General features: G+C 39.5%; 1 protein-coding gene across 21 annotated transcripts in view; it reads left to right on the top strand.

Moving 5' to 3' along the window:
• The window catches only part of PPIP5K2 (diphosphoinositol pentakisphosphate kinase 2), a 61,894-nt gene that overhangs the window by 19,614 nt on the left and 25,653 nt on the right, over positions 1–16,627 (top strand). For 20 of the 21 annotated variants that reach the window (XR_010468858.1, XM_065045454.1, XM_065045448.1 and 17 more), the window contains 12 exons: positions 3,576–3,730; positions 4,133–4,234; positions 5,009–5,170; positions 6,241–6,362; positions 7,712–7,813; positions 8,363–8,449; positions 9,376–9,451; positions 9,531–9,640; positions 10,593–10,678; positions 11,325–11,450; positions 11,557–11,678; positions 15,096–15,278. Coding sequence is in view for 20 of the 21 variants with exons in the window: in XM_065045454.1 (XP_064901526.1) it covers positions 3,576–3,730; positions 4,133–4,234; positions 5,009–5,170; positions 6,241–6,362; positions 7,712–7,813; positions 8,363–8,449; positions 9,376–9,451; positions 9,531–9,640; positions 10,593–10,678; positions 11,325–11,450; positions 11,557–11,678; positions 15,096–15,278 (1,433 nt within the window). In the remaining variant the exon portion in view is untranslated. Of the gene's footprint in view, positions 1–3,575; positions 3,731–4,132; positions 4,235–5,008; positions 5,171–6,240; positions 6,363–7,711; positions 7,814–8,362; positions 8,450–9,375; positions 9,456–9,530; positions 9,641–10,592; positions 10,679–11,324; positions 11,451–11,556; positions 11,679–15,095; positions 15,279–16,627 lie in introns of all 21 variants that reach the window. The other variant, XM_065045438.1, reaches the window with a different exon arrangement.

The following is a 16,627-nucleotide window of genomic DNA, read 5'->3' as shown; positions in this document are numbered from 1 at the left end:
ATGACGGCCACAAAGGAATTAGGGCTTCTCACCAGAAAGAGGTAGCAGAATCAATGGCCCAGCTGAAGTGTGTCTGTTCAAATGCATGCAGTACGGGCAACAAACAGGAGGAACTGTAAGCCATTATGAGGCAGAAACACTAATTGCCATCTCAGAAAAATGCTGGGATGACTCTCGCAACTGGACCACTGCAGTGGATGGCTATAAACTCTTCAGAAGGGATAGGTGGGGGAGGCATGTATGTTAGGGGGAGCGTTTTGATTGTCTGGAGCTTGATGAGGGTGATGACTGGGTTGAGTGTCTATGGGTGAGAATCGAGGGGAAGGGAAACAAGGCAGACATCCTGTTGGAGGTGCGTTACAGACCACCCAACCAGGATGAAGAGGCAAATAAAATATTTTGCAGGCAACTGGGAGAAGTCTCCTGATTCCTAGCCCTTGTTCTTATGGGAGACTTCAACCTACCAGATGTCTGCTGGAAGTACAACATAGCAGAGAGGAAGCAGTCTAGGGAGGCTCCTGCAGTGCATGGAAGACAACTTCCTGACACAGCTGGTTAGTGAGACAACTAGGGAAGGAGCCCCACTGGATCTGTTTTTTGTAAATAGAGAAAGGCTTGTGGGCAGTGTGTCAGCTGGAGGTTGCCTTGGTTATAGTGATCACGAAATGACTGAGTTTACTATCCTTGGAGAAGTTAGAAAGGTGGTCAGCAGAGCTGCTACTTTGGACTTCTGAACGTCAGGCTTTGATTTGTTTAGGAGGCTGGTTGGCAGAGTCCCTTTGGAGGCATTTCTGAAGGCCAAAGGAGTCCAGGAAGGCTGGTCTTTCTTGCAAGAATGAAATCTTAGAGGTGCAGGAGCAGGTTGTCCCCGTGTGCCAAAAGGCGAGCCAGCAGGGAAGAAGGCCGGTCTGGCTGAATAGAGAGCTTTGGCTTGAATTTAGGAATAAAAAGAGAATTTGTAACCTTTGGAAGGATGGGCAGGCTACTCAAGAGGAATACAAGAATTTTATGAGCTTGTGCAGGGAGAAAATTAGAAGAGCAAAAGCCCAACTAGAGCTGAGCCTGGCCACCACGGGAAAAGGAAACAAGAAATGTTTCTATAAATTTATCAGCAACAAAAGGAGTACTAAGTAGAATCTCCATCCCCTGATGGATGCTGAGGGGAACATCATGACAGAAAATGAAGGAAAGGCTAAGGTACTAAATGCTGCCTTTGCCTCAGTCTTTAGTAGTTAGAACAGTTGTGCTCCAGGTACCCAGCCCCCTGAGCCAGAAGACAGGGACAGGGAGCAGAATGAAGCCCAAATAATCCCAGGGGAAATGGTTAGTGACCTGCTACACCAGTTAGACACCCACAAGCCTATGGGGCCAGTTGGGATCCATCCAAGGATACTTGAGAGAGCTGATGGAGATGATCACTAAGCCACCTTCCATTATCTACAGGAATCCTTGCTAACTGTTGACTGGAAGCTGACTAACGTGACGCCCATTTACAGAAGGGCCAGAAGCAGGATCCAGGGAAATACAGGCCTGTCAGTTTGACCTTGGTGCCAGGGAAGGTCATGGAGCCGATGATCTTGAGTAACATCACACGACATGTACAAGAGAACCATGTGATCAGGCCCAGTCACTATGGGTTTATGAAAGGCAGGTCCTGTTTGACCAACCTAATCTCCTTCTTTGTCAAGGTGACCCACCTAGTAGATGAGAGAAAGGCTGTCGATGTTGTGTACTTAGACTTTAGTAAAATCTTTGTCACTGTGTGCTCTGCGATGGATAAAAACCTGGCTGGATGTCCGGGCCCAAAGAATTGTGGTGAATGGAGCCAAATCCAGTTGGTGGCCAGTCACGAGTGGTGTTCTCCAGGGCTCAGTATTGGGGCCATTTCTGTTTAATCTCTTTGTCAGTGATCTGGATGAGGGGATTGACTGCACCTTCAGTAAGTTTGTCGATGACACCAAATCGGGTGGGAGAGTTGATCTGCTGAAGGTTAGAAAGGCTGGATCGTTGGGCTGAGGTTGTATGAGGTTTAACAAAGCCAAGTGCTGGGTCCTGCACTTGTGTCACAACAACTCCATCCAGCGCTACAGGCTCGGGGAAGTGTGGCTGGAAAGCTGTCTGGCAGAGAGGGATCTGGGGGTGTTGATTGACAGTCGGCCGAATATGAGCCAGCAGTGTGCCTACGTGGCCAAAAAGGCCAACAGCATCCTGACTTCTCTCAGGAATAGTGTGGCCAGCAGGACTAGGGAAGTGATTGTGTGGCTGTACTCGGCACTGGTGAAGCCCCACCTTGAATACTGTTTTCATTTTTGGGCCCCTCGTCATAGGAAGAACATTGAAATACTGGAGAGAGTTCAGAGGAGAGCGATGAAGCTGGTGAGCCTGGAGCACAAGTATTATGAGGAGCGGTTGAGGGAGCTGGGGCTGTTTAGCCTTGAGAAAAGAGGCTGAGGGGAGACCTTATTGCTGTCTACAACTATCTGAAAAGAGATTGTATCATGGAGAGTGTTGGATTCTTCTCCCAAGTAGCAAGTGACAGTCAGTTAGTACCCTGGGGGTACTAATTGACAGGAAGCTCAACATGAGCCAACAGTGTGCCCAGGTGGCCAAGGCGGCCAATGGTATCCTGTCCTGTATCAAAAATAGCATGGTCAGCAGGACAAGGGAAGTGATCCTTTCCCTGTACTCTGCATTGGTGAGGCCACACGTGGAGTATTGTGTTCAGTTCTGGGCCCCTCAGTTCAGGAAAGATATTGAAGTGCTGAAGCGGGTCCAGAGAAGAGCAACAAGACTGGTGAAGGGACTTGAACACAAGACCTATGGAGAGAGGCTGAGGGAGCTGGGGTTGTTTTGTCTGGAGAAGAGGAGGCTTAGAGGTGACCTCATCACTCTCTATAACTACCTGAAGGGAAGTTAGAGCCAGGTGGAAATTAGTCTCTTCTTCCAGGCAGTTAGCAATAGGACAAGGGGGCATGGGCTTAAACTCTGCCAGGGCAAATTTAGGCTGGATATTAGAAATAAATTCTTTCCAGAAAGAGTAATCAGGCATTGGAATGGCCTGCCCAGGGAGGTAGTGGACTCACCATCAGTTTTTAAACTGAGATTGGACATGGCACTTAGTGCCATGATCTAGTAAATGGACTGGAGTTGGACCAAGGGTTGGACTTGATGATCTCTGAGGTCTTTTCCAACTCAGTTGATTCTGTGATTCTGTGACAAGAGGAAATGGCCTCAATTTGCGTCAGGGGAGGTTTAGATTTGGTATTAGGAAAGAGTTCTTCACAGAAAGGGTTGTTAGGTGTTAAAACAGGCTGCCTAGGGAAGTGGTGGAGTCACTATTCCTGGAGGTGTTTGAAAGCTGTTTAGATGAGGTTTTTAGGGATATGGTTTAGTGCTAGAGTTAGATTAGGTTATAGTTGAACTTGATGATCCTGAGGGTCTCTTCCAACTGAAATTATTCTATTCTATGTAATATAATCTTTTTTTATTTCAACCTACAAATTTACCCCAAATCTCTAATAATTTCATTCCATGAATGTATTGTTACATCTCTGTTGTTCACGATGTTTCTTTAGAATGCAACTTGATTGAAGGAGAAGATCATGTGGAAGTGAATGGAGAAATTTTCCAAAAGCCTTTTGTAGAAAAGCCAGTTAGTGCTGAGGACCACAATGTTTACATTTATTATCCAACATCTGCTGGAGGTGGAAGCCAGAGGCTCTTTCGAAAGGTGGGGATATTGTACTAAAGGTATCTACTAAAGTTGTAGATGTCTAACAGAATTTCAGAGTAATTCTGTCCTATCTATGTGTTAGCTGGTACCTGTGTTGTCATGTCCTGCTTGTGTAGTTGCAGATCAGAGAAATTCATTTCAGTAGAACATGTAGATTGAATGAAGAACCTTCTTCCTTGCAGGAGATTGTCAGCTACTGCAAATTCTTATAGGTAAAAGAAGCATACACCATCCATGCACGTTCAGAATCTTATAAAAATATTCTGGGAATGACCAAAATCTACTTGCTTCATTTGGTACAGGAAGTGTTTTCTTATTACAAGTGTGTTATTTTAAAAAATTTTAAAGTTTCTCAGGCAGTAGGCTGTGAGTTTATTAATAGAAAAATATTCATTTCAGATTGGTAGCAGAAGCAGCGTTTATTCCCCTGAAAGCAGTGTGAGAAAAACAGGCTCCTATATTTATGAGGAATTCATGCCTACAGATGGCACTGATGTGAAGGTATGAAAACTGTGCACTCTTATTTATATTTAGAACAATCAAGTGCTTCAAGACATTTTCAGTCTTAAAGATGAAAGTATATCTTTGTGGCAAGAATTAATTTTAATGAAGTTTTGATACAGTTTGTAAGTAAATAATGTATTTCGTATTCTAGCTAAACACAGAACTTGTGATATAGGGCACCTTTGCTTGTATTGTTGGAATCAAGTACTGGAGGCTTATTACCCAACACATTGTCTGACTGCGGCAGAGGAGATAGCACAACCATTCTCTCAAGTTCCTGGCTTGTTGTGCCGAAGCTGAGCAGATGTTTGCTTTGTTTAGGCCTGCCTAAAATAAGATATTTTTTAGTGAAGAAAATCATAATCCTGCAGCCAGATTTGCATAATCAAGTAAATTGAAATAATTCTCAAATTAATGTGCTGTCCAATTTCTACAGATGCTGTGGAGAGAACACCACTATTCTTTACCTCTCTACCACCATAAATGGGAAATTCATTTTTATTTATCAAGTTTTATAATTATTGTTTTTCCTTACCTGTCCTCCAGCTGTCTTCTGCTCTTACTTTATCCTAGGTTGTCAGTAAATGATGGGTGTTTATCGAAGGCAGAGAATGCCATTTAGGAAGGTACTTAGAGTGACCTTTTCAATTATGAAAGCAGTCAGTATCTTTTGAAGTCATTGTCACATTGGAGATAGACTTAGCAAAACCTATGCATATATGTAATGTAATTTAATTACAGTGAATCAGGAGTTCCTGTTTTTCAATAAAGGTATACACAGTAGGTCCAGACTATGCTCATGCTGAAGCCCGGAAGTCTCCAGCTCTGGATGGCAAGGTAGAACGAGATAGTGAAGGAAAAGAAGTGAGGTATCCCGTCATCCTGAATGCAAGAGAGAAGTTAATTGCTTGGAAAGTATGCCTTGCCTTTAAAGTAAGCTGATTACTTTCCTATCTGATCAAACATTGTGTCAATTAATTGTTTATTACATGAAACTTCTGTAGCGTTTTAGTGCACAGAGCCAGCAGTGGTAGTGGCTGCAGAACTCATAGGAAGGTTGAAAGTTGAACTTCCTCATCCACGTATTATTTTAAACTAGACCAATTCTTCCTTTAATTCATTGAAAAGTTCTGAATGGGTTCTTTATGTTGCAAAGTTTCCTGAATTCACATGTTGTTGTTGCGCTTTGCTAGTCCACAGTGTATCTGTTCTATGCATTACATGTTCATACATTTTTGTTAATGGTTTCTAGATTAGCAAAACACAATTTCAGTAGTTAAGTTTTTGTAACTTTTGTTACTTAGTGTTTACAGTGAACCCAATTAAATATTAATTTGGTACTGACATGACTAGGCCCTTATTTTAAGTGTTTCATAGTTCCCGTTTTTGTATGATTTTAAGATTCCTTTTTTCAAAATTTCATACAATCTCTTACCCTCCTTTCACCTGTCTCATTAAAAGACTGTCTTTCAGTCTGTCATGTTACCTGTGTGTAACTGTGGTGGCATTCTAGAGCCTGTAGGGTGTGAATCTCTTACCTAGCAAATGGGGCTTTGACATCTAAAAAAGTAATATGTTGAAATAACATCCAGTGTCTTATTCTACTAATGTCAACATTATGTCAATGTCAAAACTATCCTGTCAAATTTAATTTTTGACAAAAAATGTTTTTATTTTGTCATTACTTGCCTGCCACCCTTAAAAATTATGCGTAGAGAGGAAACACTGTCAGAATGTGCACATGTGAACTTGACCTTTGATGCTGATACTGCTAGGCATATGTAGGAAGGGTAATATCAAGTTGGGGATATAAAGTTAAAAACAGGAAGATTTTTGCATTACATGAGCGAAGGTAACATGAAACTGGCAAAAGGTACTAAGTATAAAGTCTGTTGTATTTTTGTCATGTTTTCAGATGAATAACATGTTACAATATGGTTTATTTAGAAAAAGCAATCATAAGGAAGGTGATCAATGACTTGAACTTTTATTCTTAAAAACAGCAAACAGTTTGTGGCTTTGATTTGCTGCGTGCTAATGGACAGTCTTATGTCTGTGATGTGAATGGCTTCAGTTTTGTGAAAAACTCCATGAAATACTATGATGATTGTGCTAAGATACTGGGGTAAGAGTTTACTGATTTATTTCAGGAGTTTTGCCTATACACTGTGTTTTATGTGACTATAGTTTATGTACTACCTATCCCTTATTCCTAAATTAATTATTTAAAATGAAAGATCACATAAGTCATTAAATTAAAAAATAAGATATTAAAAAGAGTCCTTAATCAATAAATAAATCCTAAAGACATTCCCTATTCCTAAAGTAATCCAAAACACCTGAGTCTGAGTGTTTTGTGAACACCTAAAGCTAACTGAATACATATTTCGAAAGACAGATTAAGTTCTTCAAGGCAGTTGAAATTTTGTTTGAAGTAAAGAAGCACCACTGGATGGTTATGCTTGCTGCTGTTTATATGTACCCAAATTAATGTACATTGGTGTATACTTGTATATTTGTGGATTTCATACTGGTAAAACCAAACTGATTGGATTGTACTGATGAGATACGGCATGACTTTCTGCATTAACAAATGCTCTGGGATCTTATTTAAAGGAGGAAGAGCTAAGCTGAAGTCCTAGATAACAACTATAATCCTATTGTTTTAAGTCGCTTTTTGAATTAAAATTGCAGTTCTCAGACTAATTTTGATTTCTCTTTATTCAAATTGTTGTCATTGTTGAATTCTCTGTGAAAAGTTATCTCATGATTTTTCCTTATGCTTTATTCCTTAAGGTAATACACTACGACACTAAGTAAGAGCAGATTTTTTTTGAGCTTTTGAGAAATTAAATTTTGGCGTATCTGACTTGAAGATGCACAACTTTTTTCCTCATTATTGCTGTTTCTTATGTGGATATTAATCTGAAGCTCTGTATAGTTTGATGAAATACTTGGGAAATGGAACATTTAGAAACAGATTTAACAACCTCTGAAGGTGGAGGCAGTGTTATTTTGTAGTTATGACAAAAGACTTCACCTGTTTTTCCAGTTCTATCATGGAAACTTTTGAGAAATTATCACTAAAGTTACTCTGATGAGAATGGCTTTCAGTTAGGCTGTGTAGTCAGGTATCTGAATATTTAAATGAACAAGACTAAATCATATGCAAGGAACTCTTTTAGGAACTGGAGTTCAAAAACTGGAATTTCATAAAAATCCAGTGCCATTAGTCTGATGTTGTCTCTCTAGCAGTTGTAGTAGCTTTAAATGTCATTTAAGTAGGTTTTTATTATACAATTTAAAGAAAAATATGCACCTAGAGACTCATAACCACTACTACTCTAAAAGCACATTGATATAATGCATGTATCTATTATCTGTTTGCTTTGGAGTTTGTATGTGTTGTATAAGTTGTGCTTTAAACTTAGTGTGTTTTTTTTTTTTTTTTTTCTTTTTAACCCTTTTTTTTAGAAATATCATCATGAGAGAACTTGCTCCGCAGTTTCAGATACCATGGTCGATTCCTTTGGAAGCCGAGGACATCCCTATTGTGCCAACCACCTCTGGAACAATGTAAGAAAATTGTAGTTACACCTGAATTGTGCAAACTGCTAATGTAACTTTTGTGTGAATTTTTTTTCTCTTCACAAGGTGTGCCCTATGAACGCTTGTTTTTTGTGGTGAAAACAAGGAAGGAATCACAGTTGCTATGCCAGCAATCAGAGTTTCTGACCCTTAGTCAAGCTGAGTATAGAACAGCAGATTTTCAAGTGTAGCATCTCTTATGCATAGCTTCCTTCCCTGCTAATCATTGTTCTAGCACCAACTTAATACACGCTTCTAATAAACATGCTCTCTCATTTAATGAACCCCAAATCATTGTTTTAAGAACTACTTAAAATAGATGTTCTGTAGTTACCCAAGTCTCAAAATCAATATTTATATTTTTACGTTACATAATTTTCAGTTAACCTTATACTCTTGCATATCCTTCCATCACTTCTGTAGTTACGTCAGATAACTACAGCATTGTCAATCATCTTGATTCATGATGGTCTTAATATTAAATAAAAGACCCTGTTATATATCAAATGGTGAAATATAACTCTCTTGAAATTTCAGGATGGAGCTTAGATGTGTTATAGCTGTAATACGCCATGGGGACCGAACACCAAAACAAAAAATGAAAATGGAAGTAAAACATCAGAAGTAAGTAGAATCCTGGTAAAAATTAATTTGGATGCCTTAGAGCAGAGCTCACTTCTTGGGGATGTGCAAGCAATGAATAGAGCAGGAAATGCATCATAAAAGTTGGTTTTTGTTTTGTTTTGTTTTGTTTGAAATCTAACTTACGTCAAAGCTACTTAACAAGCACGCACCTCTCTTTCTAACAGGACTTGCAAATTACTTGTGCAGACTTCTTTCGTCCTGTGCTGTGCCTTGTGAACAGTCCTGCTCGATCTTAATGAAACAGCATTTTTCTCTATAGAAGTCTTTATTCAGAGTAAACCAGCAGAAAATATTTGTGGTTCACCATTTCACCATGACTTCTTTCTCTTTTTATCGTAACTGTTTTTGTGTGTGCTGTCATCATACTACACCAGCTTTTTGTCTTTTAGATTTGGCAGAGTTTGGTGACTGAATTTCTGGTAGATGCTTTTATGTTAACATTATTAAAGGGCCTTACATGATTGGCCTGAAATTAGGTGCAATTTCAGTAAAAAGTAAGTATTTGTTTTGAGAGAAGATTCTTGCATTCAGACATACATGCTATAAATCTGTAGCACTGCTTATTTGGTATTTTTGGTCTCTACTTCTGTTCAGGATCATTCTTGAAGATTGACATAGCTGTATGTTCGAATATTATGTCATTTGGTTTATAGAATATCTTCACCTTTATTTTTAACACTTAACAAGTCAGTAGGAGAACATTTTTAGTGCCCTTATTTACCTAATGTGTTGAAGACTTTTCTCGGGAAATGGGATTTGAATAAAGGTAGGTTTGACCTCTGTAGTGCAGGCTTTAACATGCTTTTCAAATAGTGTAAAGGTGCTTATATCAAACCACTTTAAGTTTTAGAGCCACTTGTATTTTTACTTATTAATTGTGTTTTTTAATCACTATTATTTTAAAGGTTTTTTGATCTCTTTGAAAAATGTGATGGATATAAATCTGGAAAACTAAAACTGAAAAAGCCAAAACAGTTGCAGGCAAGTTTGTCTTTACTTTCTTGCTGTGGTGTTTTACAAGTAGAAAATTATTTAAGTACATCCTCTTTCCTTTCTTTAGGAAGTACTTGATATAGCAAGGCAACTCCTTGTAGAACTTGGTCAAAACAATGATTCTGAAATTGAAGAAAGTAAAGCAAAACTTGAACAGCTGAAGACTGTGTTAGAAATGTAAGTGTCTAATTCTCAGGCTTCGCAGCAGCAAAGTTTTTTCAGCTATTTTGACTGTTTGACCAGTTGCTGCTTGGATTGCAATGGTTATCAATTATGTAATGATAAATTAATTCAAGCACAGCAGTTATCAAAAGAAAGGATGACATGTTTGACTTCATGGAGGAGACCTGGGCCATCTCTCGGTTTTTTTTCCTTATCTTTTCAGTTGAACTTATTGCTTCATCTAGTGTCTTTCTTTCATGTCTTTCTACATGAAAAAGTTACTTTCTTTGATCTCAAGTTTTATCTTGCATGCTTTTCAATTTAGAGTATTTGAGTGTAGGGTCTGTGTCTTGCAGTGTATGGCATCATGAAATCTGATGGACCCAGTAAGATCTTTCACCATATGTACTGTGTACTTACAGCAAACTTGCAGGATTTCAAATAAATAGTGCTTTGTATATTAAGCCTGAAATATTTAATAATTTATTAAAAAGTAAAGAATTAAAAATTAAAAAAAAAAAAAGAGAAAATTTAAAAACCCACAGCCTAAGTCCTCAAGGTTTCTTAGAGATCTGGGGTCTCAGGACTATAAGTGGTAGTAGATCTACACTGCCAGATCAGATTCTGGATACTGATAGGCACTTTTGTTGTGGATCTGAACAGATAAATTACTTGTGCAGTCTGCAAATGCTTTTTATAAATCAGTTTTCTGTTTAGTATTGTCAAAAAAAGATATAGTATTTTCCAGTGTTTTATTATGGAATGGTCGATACTTCTGTAGTCATTCTGTGCTTGCTGAATTACGTTTGTTCTAAGCACTGCTTCAATAAATGGTGGTCAAATGCACAAATCAATGACCAGCATAGATTTATTATTTGCTGTTAAAGGAACATGGCAGATTTGGTCGAAAATATTTAAAATGTTTCTCTCTCTGTTCCTCTCTCACCTTCCCTGGTTCCTACTTCAGGTATGGGCATTTTTCAGGCATAAATCGCAAAGTTCAGTTAACGTATCTTCCTCATGGTTGCCCAAAGACTTCCAGTGAAGAGGAAGGTATTGTATTACTTTTGCAACTAGTCACTGAATGTCACGTGTGTTTAAACAGTCATGGACTAGCAGTATAACATGTCTTGACGTTAAGAAGAAGAAATACAGTGTTTTGAATGAATATTTGTATTGTTGGAAGACGTACAGTCTCTCAATCTGCTGAATTGTACATCTAAGATTATGTAGTAGATTTGTGTTCTAACACTGCTCTTTTTGTAACAGAAAATTAGGGTAAAAAGAAGCTTCAGTTATTCACCCAAAATGGTGTTTTGGGGCCATGATGAGAGACTCTTATGCAACATTTGCTGTTTTTATAAGCTTTTTTGATCTTTGACCTGTGGTTGTTGACTGAAGTAAATCTAGGGTATTTAGAAACCAGTTTGTTTTAATATTTCTTTCTCAGTCTACTTTTTGCTTCAAATTTCATGCTAAATATTCCTCACTCAATGTTTCAGGTTTCCCTGTTTAAGTGTCCATTTCGTTCTCCCGTTCAATGTTTTCTTAATGTTAGAATGCTATTAAAGATTCATAATGTTGAAGAGATCCTTTACTGAAGCCCTGCATAGTCCAGATATTTTTGTTCATATGCATAAAAACACAAAAGATTTATAATATGCTTCACAACTAAATTCCTCTCTCTGTGTACAATTAGATAGTAGAAGAAATGAGCCATCACTGCTTCTGGTTCTAAAATGGGGAGGAGAATTAACCCCTGCAGGCAGGGTTCAAGCAGAAGAGCTTGGAAGGGCTTTCAGGTGTATGTATCCAGGTGGACAAGGTAAAAAAAATAATAACAATTTAAAAAATGTGTTGAATGGCATAAATCCCCCTTGAAGATAATTCAGTGTAAAAATGAGAGTTTGAGCAAAATGTTTGTTTGGTAGGAGATTATGCTGGATTTCCTGGATGTGGTTTACTTAGATTACATAGCACTTACCGACATGATCTCAAAATCTACGCTTCTGATGAGGGACGTGTTCAGATGACTGCAGCAGCTTTTGCAAAGGTAAAATGCAAAACTATATTTTAAATTTTAAAAATACTGATGTTCTCAAGTTTGCTTTTTCTTTTGAAGACATGGGGAGATTTATGGTTTATTGGAGTCCACAGTGTATAATGCGGCTGTGTTTTAAATAAACGTATTTTCAAAAAGCATTTATGTCAATGTGAAAAAGCATCCAGTGTGCCAAGCATTTGGAATTCTTTGAGCAGATGCAGACAGATTTTAATTATACAGCCCTGGCAATATACCTTAGTCCATTCCAGTGATAACCACCAAAATCATAGAATGGTTTGGGTTTGAACAGACCCTAAAGATGATCTAGTTCCAGTCCTTCTGCCATAGGCAGGGGCATCTTCCACTAGATCAGATTGCTCAAGCTTCATCCAGCCTGGCCTTCTGGCCTTGAACACTTCTGGGAAGGCAACATCCACCACTTCTCTGGGCAGCCTGTTCCAGTGTCTCACCACCCTCACAGTAAAGAATATCTAATCCGAATCTACCTTCTTTTAGTTTAAAAATGTTACCCCTTGCCCTATCACAAAAGGCCCTGCTAAAATGTTTGTCCCCATCTTTGTTATAAGCCCCTTTTAAGTACAGTAAGGCTGCTATAAAGTCTCCCTGGAACTTTCTTCAGGCTGAGCCTTTCCCCATAGGAGTGGTGCTCCAGCCCGTTGATCATCGTTGTGGCCCTCCTCTGGACCTGCTCAAGCAGGTTGATGTTTTTCTTATGCTGGGGACCTCAGAACTGGATGCCTCCAGGCCTCAGGGGTGTGAGGTGAGAAGAATCACCTCCCTTGACCTTCTGATCATGCTTCTTTTGATGTAGATCAGAATGTGTTTGGCAACATTTTGAATTTGCACATTGCTTTTTTGTTTAGGGCTTACTTTACTCAAATTTTGTCAGATTTCTGTGACAGACAGAAATCTGTGTTGGCTGAAGCACAGACATTAGAACTGATTTGAGATAATGTATTCATTTTACATGAGCAAAAATTGCAATTTTCAGTCACCTCAGTGATTTGGACTAGAAAATTTGGAGTTGAAAAGGCAACACTTTTCATTGGAAGTATATTTCATTGATTTGTAACTATATAGAGGAAATTAGAGAGTTTGAAGCTATTACAAGCGTGGACTTAAATTACTTTGCATATATTTTAATGGGAATTTGCACAGACTGTACATTCATGCTTTTTTCTGAAGTAGTAGAAGTAGTTTCTTAAAATTATTACATGAGACTTTTTATTTTGGGCCCATCAAAATAGATACCTAATAAGTAAGATGTAGTAGCTATACTGCATCTTGGCACTTCATAGAAATACCTTTTTACATGTATCTTTGGTATGAAAGTATAAAATTTTTGTGGTGATGTTTAAAAAGCATGAACTTTTTTTTTTTCATTACAAACATGAATTTATAGGATCCATTAATGTAAAACACATAATTTGGAACTTCCTACATCTATAATGCTTGCCAAAGTATTCTTTTACCGCTCTTCATTCTAGACAAATTCTACTTCAGCTCCTGTTCCCAAACAACCCTTTGCACGCATCAATCTTCCGCTTGTTAGTAATATATTCACTCATTTCCTCACTTACAGATCTTTTAATTGTGTAAGAGGACACAGACAGTGCAAATGTTACATAAATACTTCTTAGGTGAATGAGTCTCAGTAATAATACAGAGTGATAGAGAGGTTTAGCTTTCAAGGAGCCTCCATAGGTCATCTGCACCAGCTCCACAGAGTACAGAGCCAGTTTGGATGAGGTTGCTCAGAATCATTATCCGATCAAGTTCTGAGTATCTCTAGGAATGGAGACTCCACAGCCTCTCCAGGTTTTTAATTCCACCCATCATCTTCAGGTCATGTCTCTGTTCTTCCCAAGTAGCCCAACCCTGCTTCCACCTTTTATGTGTTCCTTTTTTGTTCATGCTGACCTTCTGCATGACTTTGCATGTGTCAGAGTGGACCACTCTTGTGCTTTGACGAAGTTGTCTTTGAAGATAATCCAGCTGTCTGAGGCACCTTTGTCCTTCAGGACATTCCTCCATAGGATTTCTTGAACAAGCTAAAGTCTGCTTGGGGATCTAATGCAATTATTTGTCTTGTTCACTTCTCCGAGGTTTTGTCATAATATCAGGTTTCAACTACCAAGACTGCCAATAACCTCTACATACCTGACACTTCTGAGTAGCAGGTCCAGGGGAATGCTCCTGCTTGATAGCTCATCAGTAACCTGTATCAAAGAATTGTCCTGGGTGTTTTTCAGGAATCTGTATTGCTTGTCCCCTGCAATATTGTCCATGCATGAGGTACCTAGGGCTAGGGGTGCCTGTGGAAAACAGGGCCTGCAATCAGGAGGCTTTCTCCAGTTGTGTTAATAAGGCTTCATATATTTCCCCTTTTAAATCAGGTGGTCTGTAGCAGAGGCCCACTATGATGTTGCCCTGTCCTTGTCCTCTGATCCTTACAAATACGATCTCAACTTGCTTGTCACTGGTTTGAAAGCAAAGGTCCTGATGTTCAAGCTACTCCTTCTTATAGAGCCCAACTCTGCCTCCTTGTATTTCTGGCTTCCAAAAGGCCTTGTATCTAGCTATAACAAAACTCCATTTGTGTGAACTATTCTACCACTTCTTTGTGATCTCAATAAATGTAAAGCTCTGGAGGTGTTCAAACTTCTTATTTCTCCTCTTTGTTTCCATGCTGCATGTGTTGGTGTAGAAGTTTTTCAGCCATCTGTCCTGCTTTCTTCTTGGACAGCGGGCTTGAGGAGATACCACCCAATTTCATTTCTTATCCCAGAACCGTTCTGTTGCCAGAGAAGTCACAAAAGTTTCCACTGTTCTCCATTTTAGAAGTCTCCATTAGCCTGTTGTTCAACTGCAGACTTTGATTGTTCTTCTGTGACACACAGGGTTTGGGCTTCTGCCTCTATAGAGTCTCTGCAAAGATGCTCTCTCTCATTTGTCCTCCCAAATGCTACTCAGTTTGCTGACTTTTCCATAGCTACTATCTGCTGACTCAATGCCTTGAGCAGAGCATGGCCCCTGCAAGCCAGGCTGCTATTATTCCCAGACTCAGGGAGAAGGCACCATGTACTCCCTGCAACCCAAGACCTGAACAGCTGTGGCCTCCCAGGAGCATTGTTGGCACCACTGAGATGCTAGGGTCACTTCAGCTCGTGCTGGGAAGCGTACTCTATAACATGTCACTGTCAGTGTTCCACCAACTCTAACAGTCCTGCACACCAATGAGGTATTTTGAAGGCCACTGCTATGCAAACATGTGCATTGCCTGCAAATCTTGAATTTAAATTAGGGTGTGGGGTGTTTTTTGTGGGTTTGTTTGTTTGTTTCTTAAGTTACTCTTATATTCTCATGTTCATCTGTTTGCCTGAATAATTGTATTATTTGCTTCAGGGACTACTGGCCCTAGAGGGAGAGCTAACACCTATTCTCGTCCAGATGGTAAAAAGCGCTAATATGAATGGTCTGTTGGACAGTGACAGTGATTCTTTAAGCAGCTGTCAGCATCGTGTTAAAGCAAGACTTCATGAAATTCTCCAGAGAGACAGAGAATTTACTGCTGATGATTACGATAAGGTTAGCATACGATTTGTTTCCTATGAAATGAAATAAATACCCATGCAAATTCTTTAGTGAAAGTAGTGAGCAGTGATTTTATCTGCCTATTTTGAAAATTTATTGTGTGCTTTCAAGGAGTTTGAACTGCAAATTAAGGTTTACCAATTGCAATATTAGATATTTTGAGCTGTCATGCAATTTGAGTAGTCAGAATAGCTACATACTTTAAAACAGGAGTAGATAGGGACCTCATTTGTAAATATTTTTCACTGTTGCATTAAAAACATTTTAATTATTCAAGAAATGAAACTATATTGCTTACACTTTCTGTAATCTTTACTTTGACAGTGTGTAGTATTACAAAATGTATTTCCTGCCTAATGCTGTTGTTGCAATATTAAATCTGCTACAAGGCCATTTTTAAACTCTAAGAATACTAAGATGCTGAAACCCAGTAGAATACTTTCCAATCAGTGAAGTGTCTCATTAACACATTAATTTAGTGCATGTTTATATAGTTTATGCTGACTTGGGGAAATCCCATGGGCAAGACCGCTTGAAGGAAAAGGGGCCCAAGATAGCTGGATTGCATTCAGAGATTGCTTCTTCCACGCTCAGGATCAGAGCAGCCCCACACGAAGGAAGTCAAGGAAGGGAGCCAGGAGGCCTGCGTGGTTGAATAGGGATCTGTTGGGTATGCTCAAGCAGAAGAGGAGAGTTTACAGGTCATGGAAGCAGGGGCTGGCCACTTGGGAAGAATATAAGGCTGCTGTTAGAGGATGTAGGAAGGCAGCTAGGATAGCCAAGGCCTCCTTAGAATTACAGCTGGCGAGAGGGGTCAAGGACAGCAAAAAGAACTTTTTCAAATACATAGCAGATAAAACTAATACCAGAGGCGATGTAGGCCCACTGATGAATGGGGTGGGTGCCCTGGTGGCAGAAGATACAGAGAAGGCAGACTTACTGAATGCCTTCTTTGTCTCTGTCTACTCTGCCGGAGGCTGTCCTGGGGAGCCCTGTAGCCCTGAGACCCCCGATGAAGCCAGGTCAATGGAGGAGTTTGCTTTAGTCGATGAGGACTGGGTTAGGGAGCAATTAAATAGTCTGGACATCCATAAATCCATGGGTCCAGATGGGATGCATCCGCGGGTGCTGAGGGAGCTGGCTGAAGTCATTGCTGGACTGCTCTCCATCATCTTTGCCAAGTCTTGGGAAGCGGGGGGGGTGCCCGAGGACTGGAGGAAAGCAAATGTCACTCCAGTCTTCAAAAAGGGCAAGAAGGAGGACCCGGGTAATTATAGACCGGTCAGCCTCACCTCTGTCCCTGGGAAAGTAATGGAACAGCTTATCCTTGGTGCCATCTCAAG

The sequence above is a fragment of the Columba livia genome, chromosome Z (genome assembly GCF_036013475.1).
Source record: "Columba livia isolate bColLiv1 breed racing homer chromosome Z, bColLiv1.pat.W.v2, whole genome shotgun sequence".
Taxonomy (NCBI): domain Eukaryota; kingdom Metazoa; phylum Chordata; class Aves; order Columbiformes; family Columbidae; genus Columba; species Columba livia.
The sequence above is the reverse complement of the archived record's forward strand: the minus strand, read 5'-3'. Positions and strand labels throughout refer to the sequence as shown.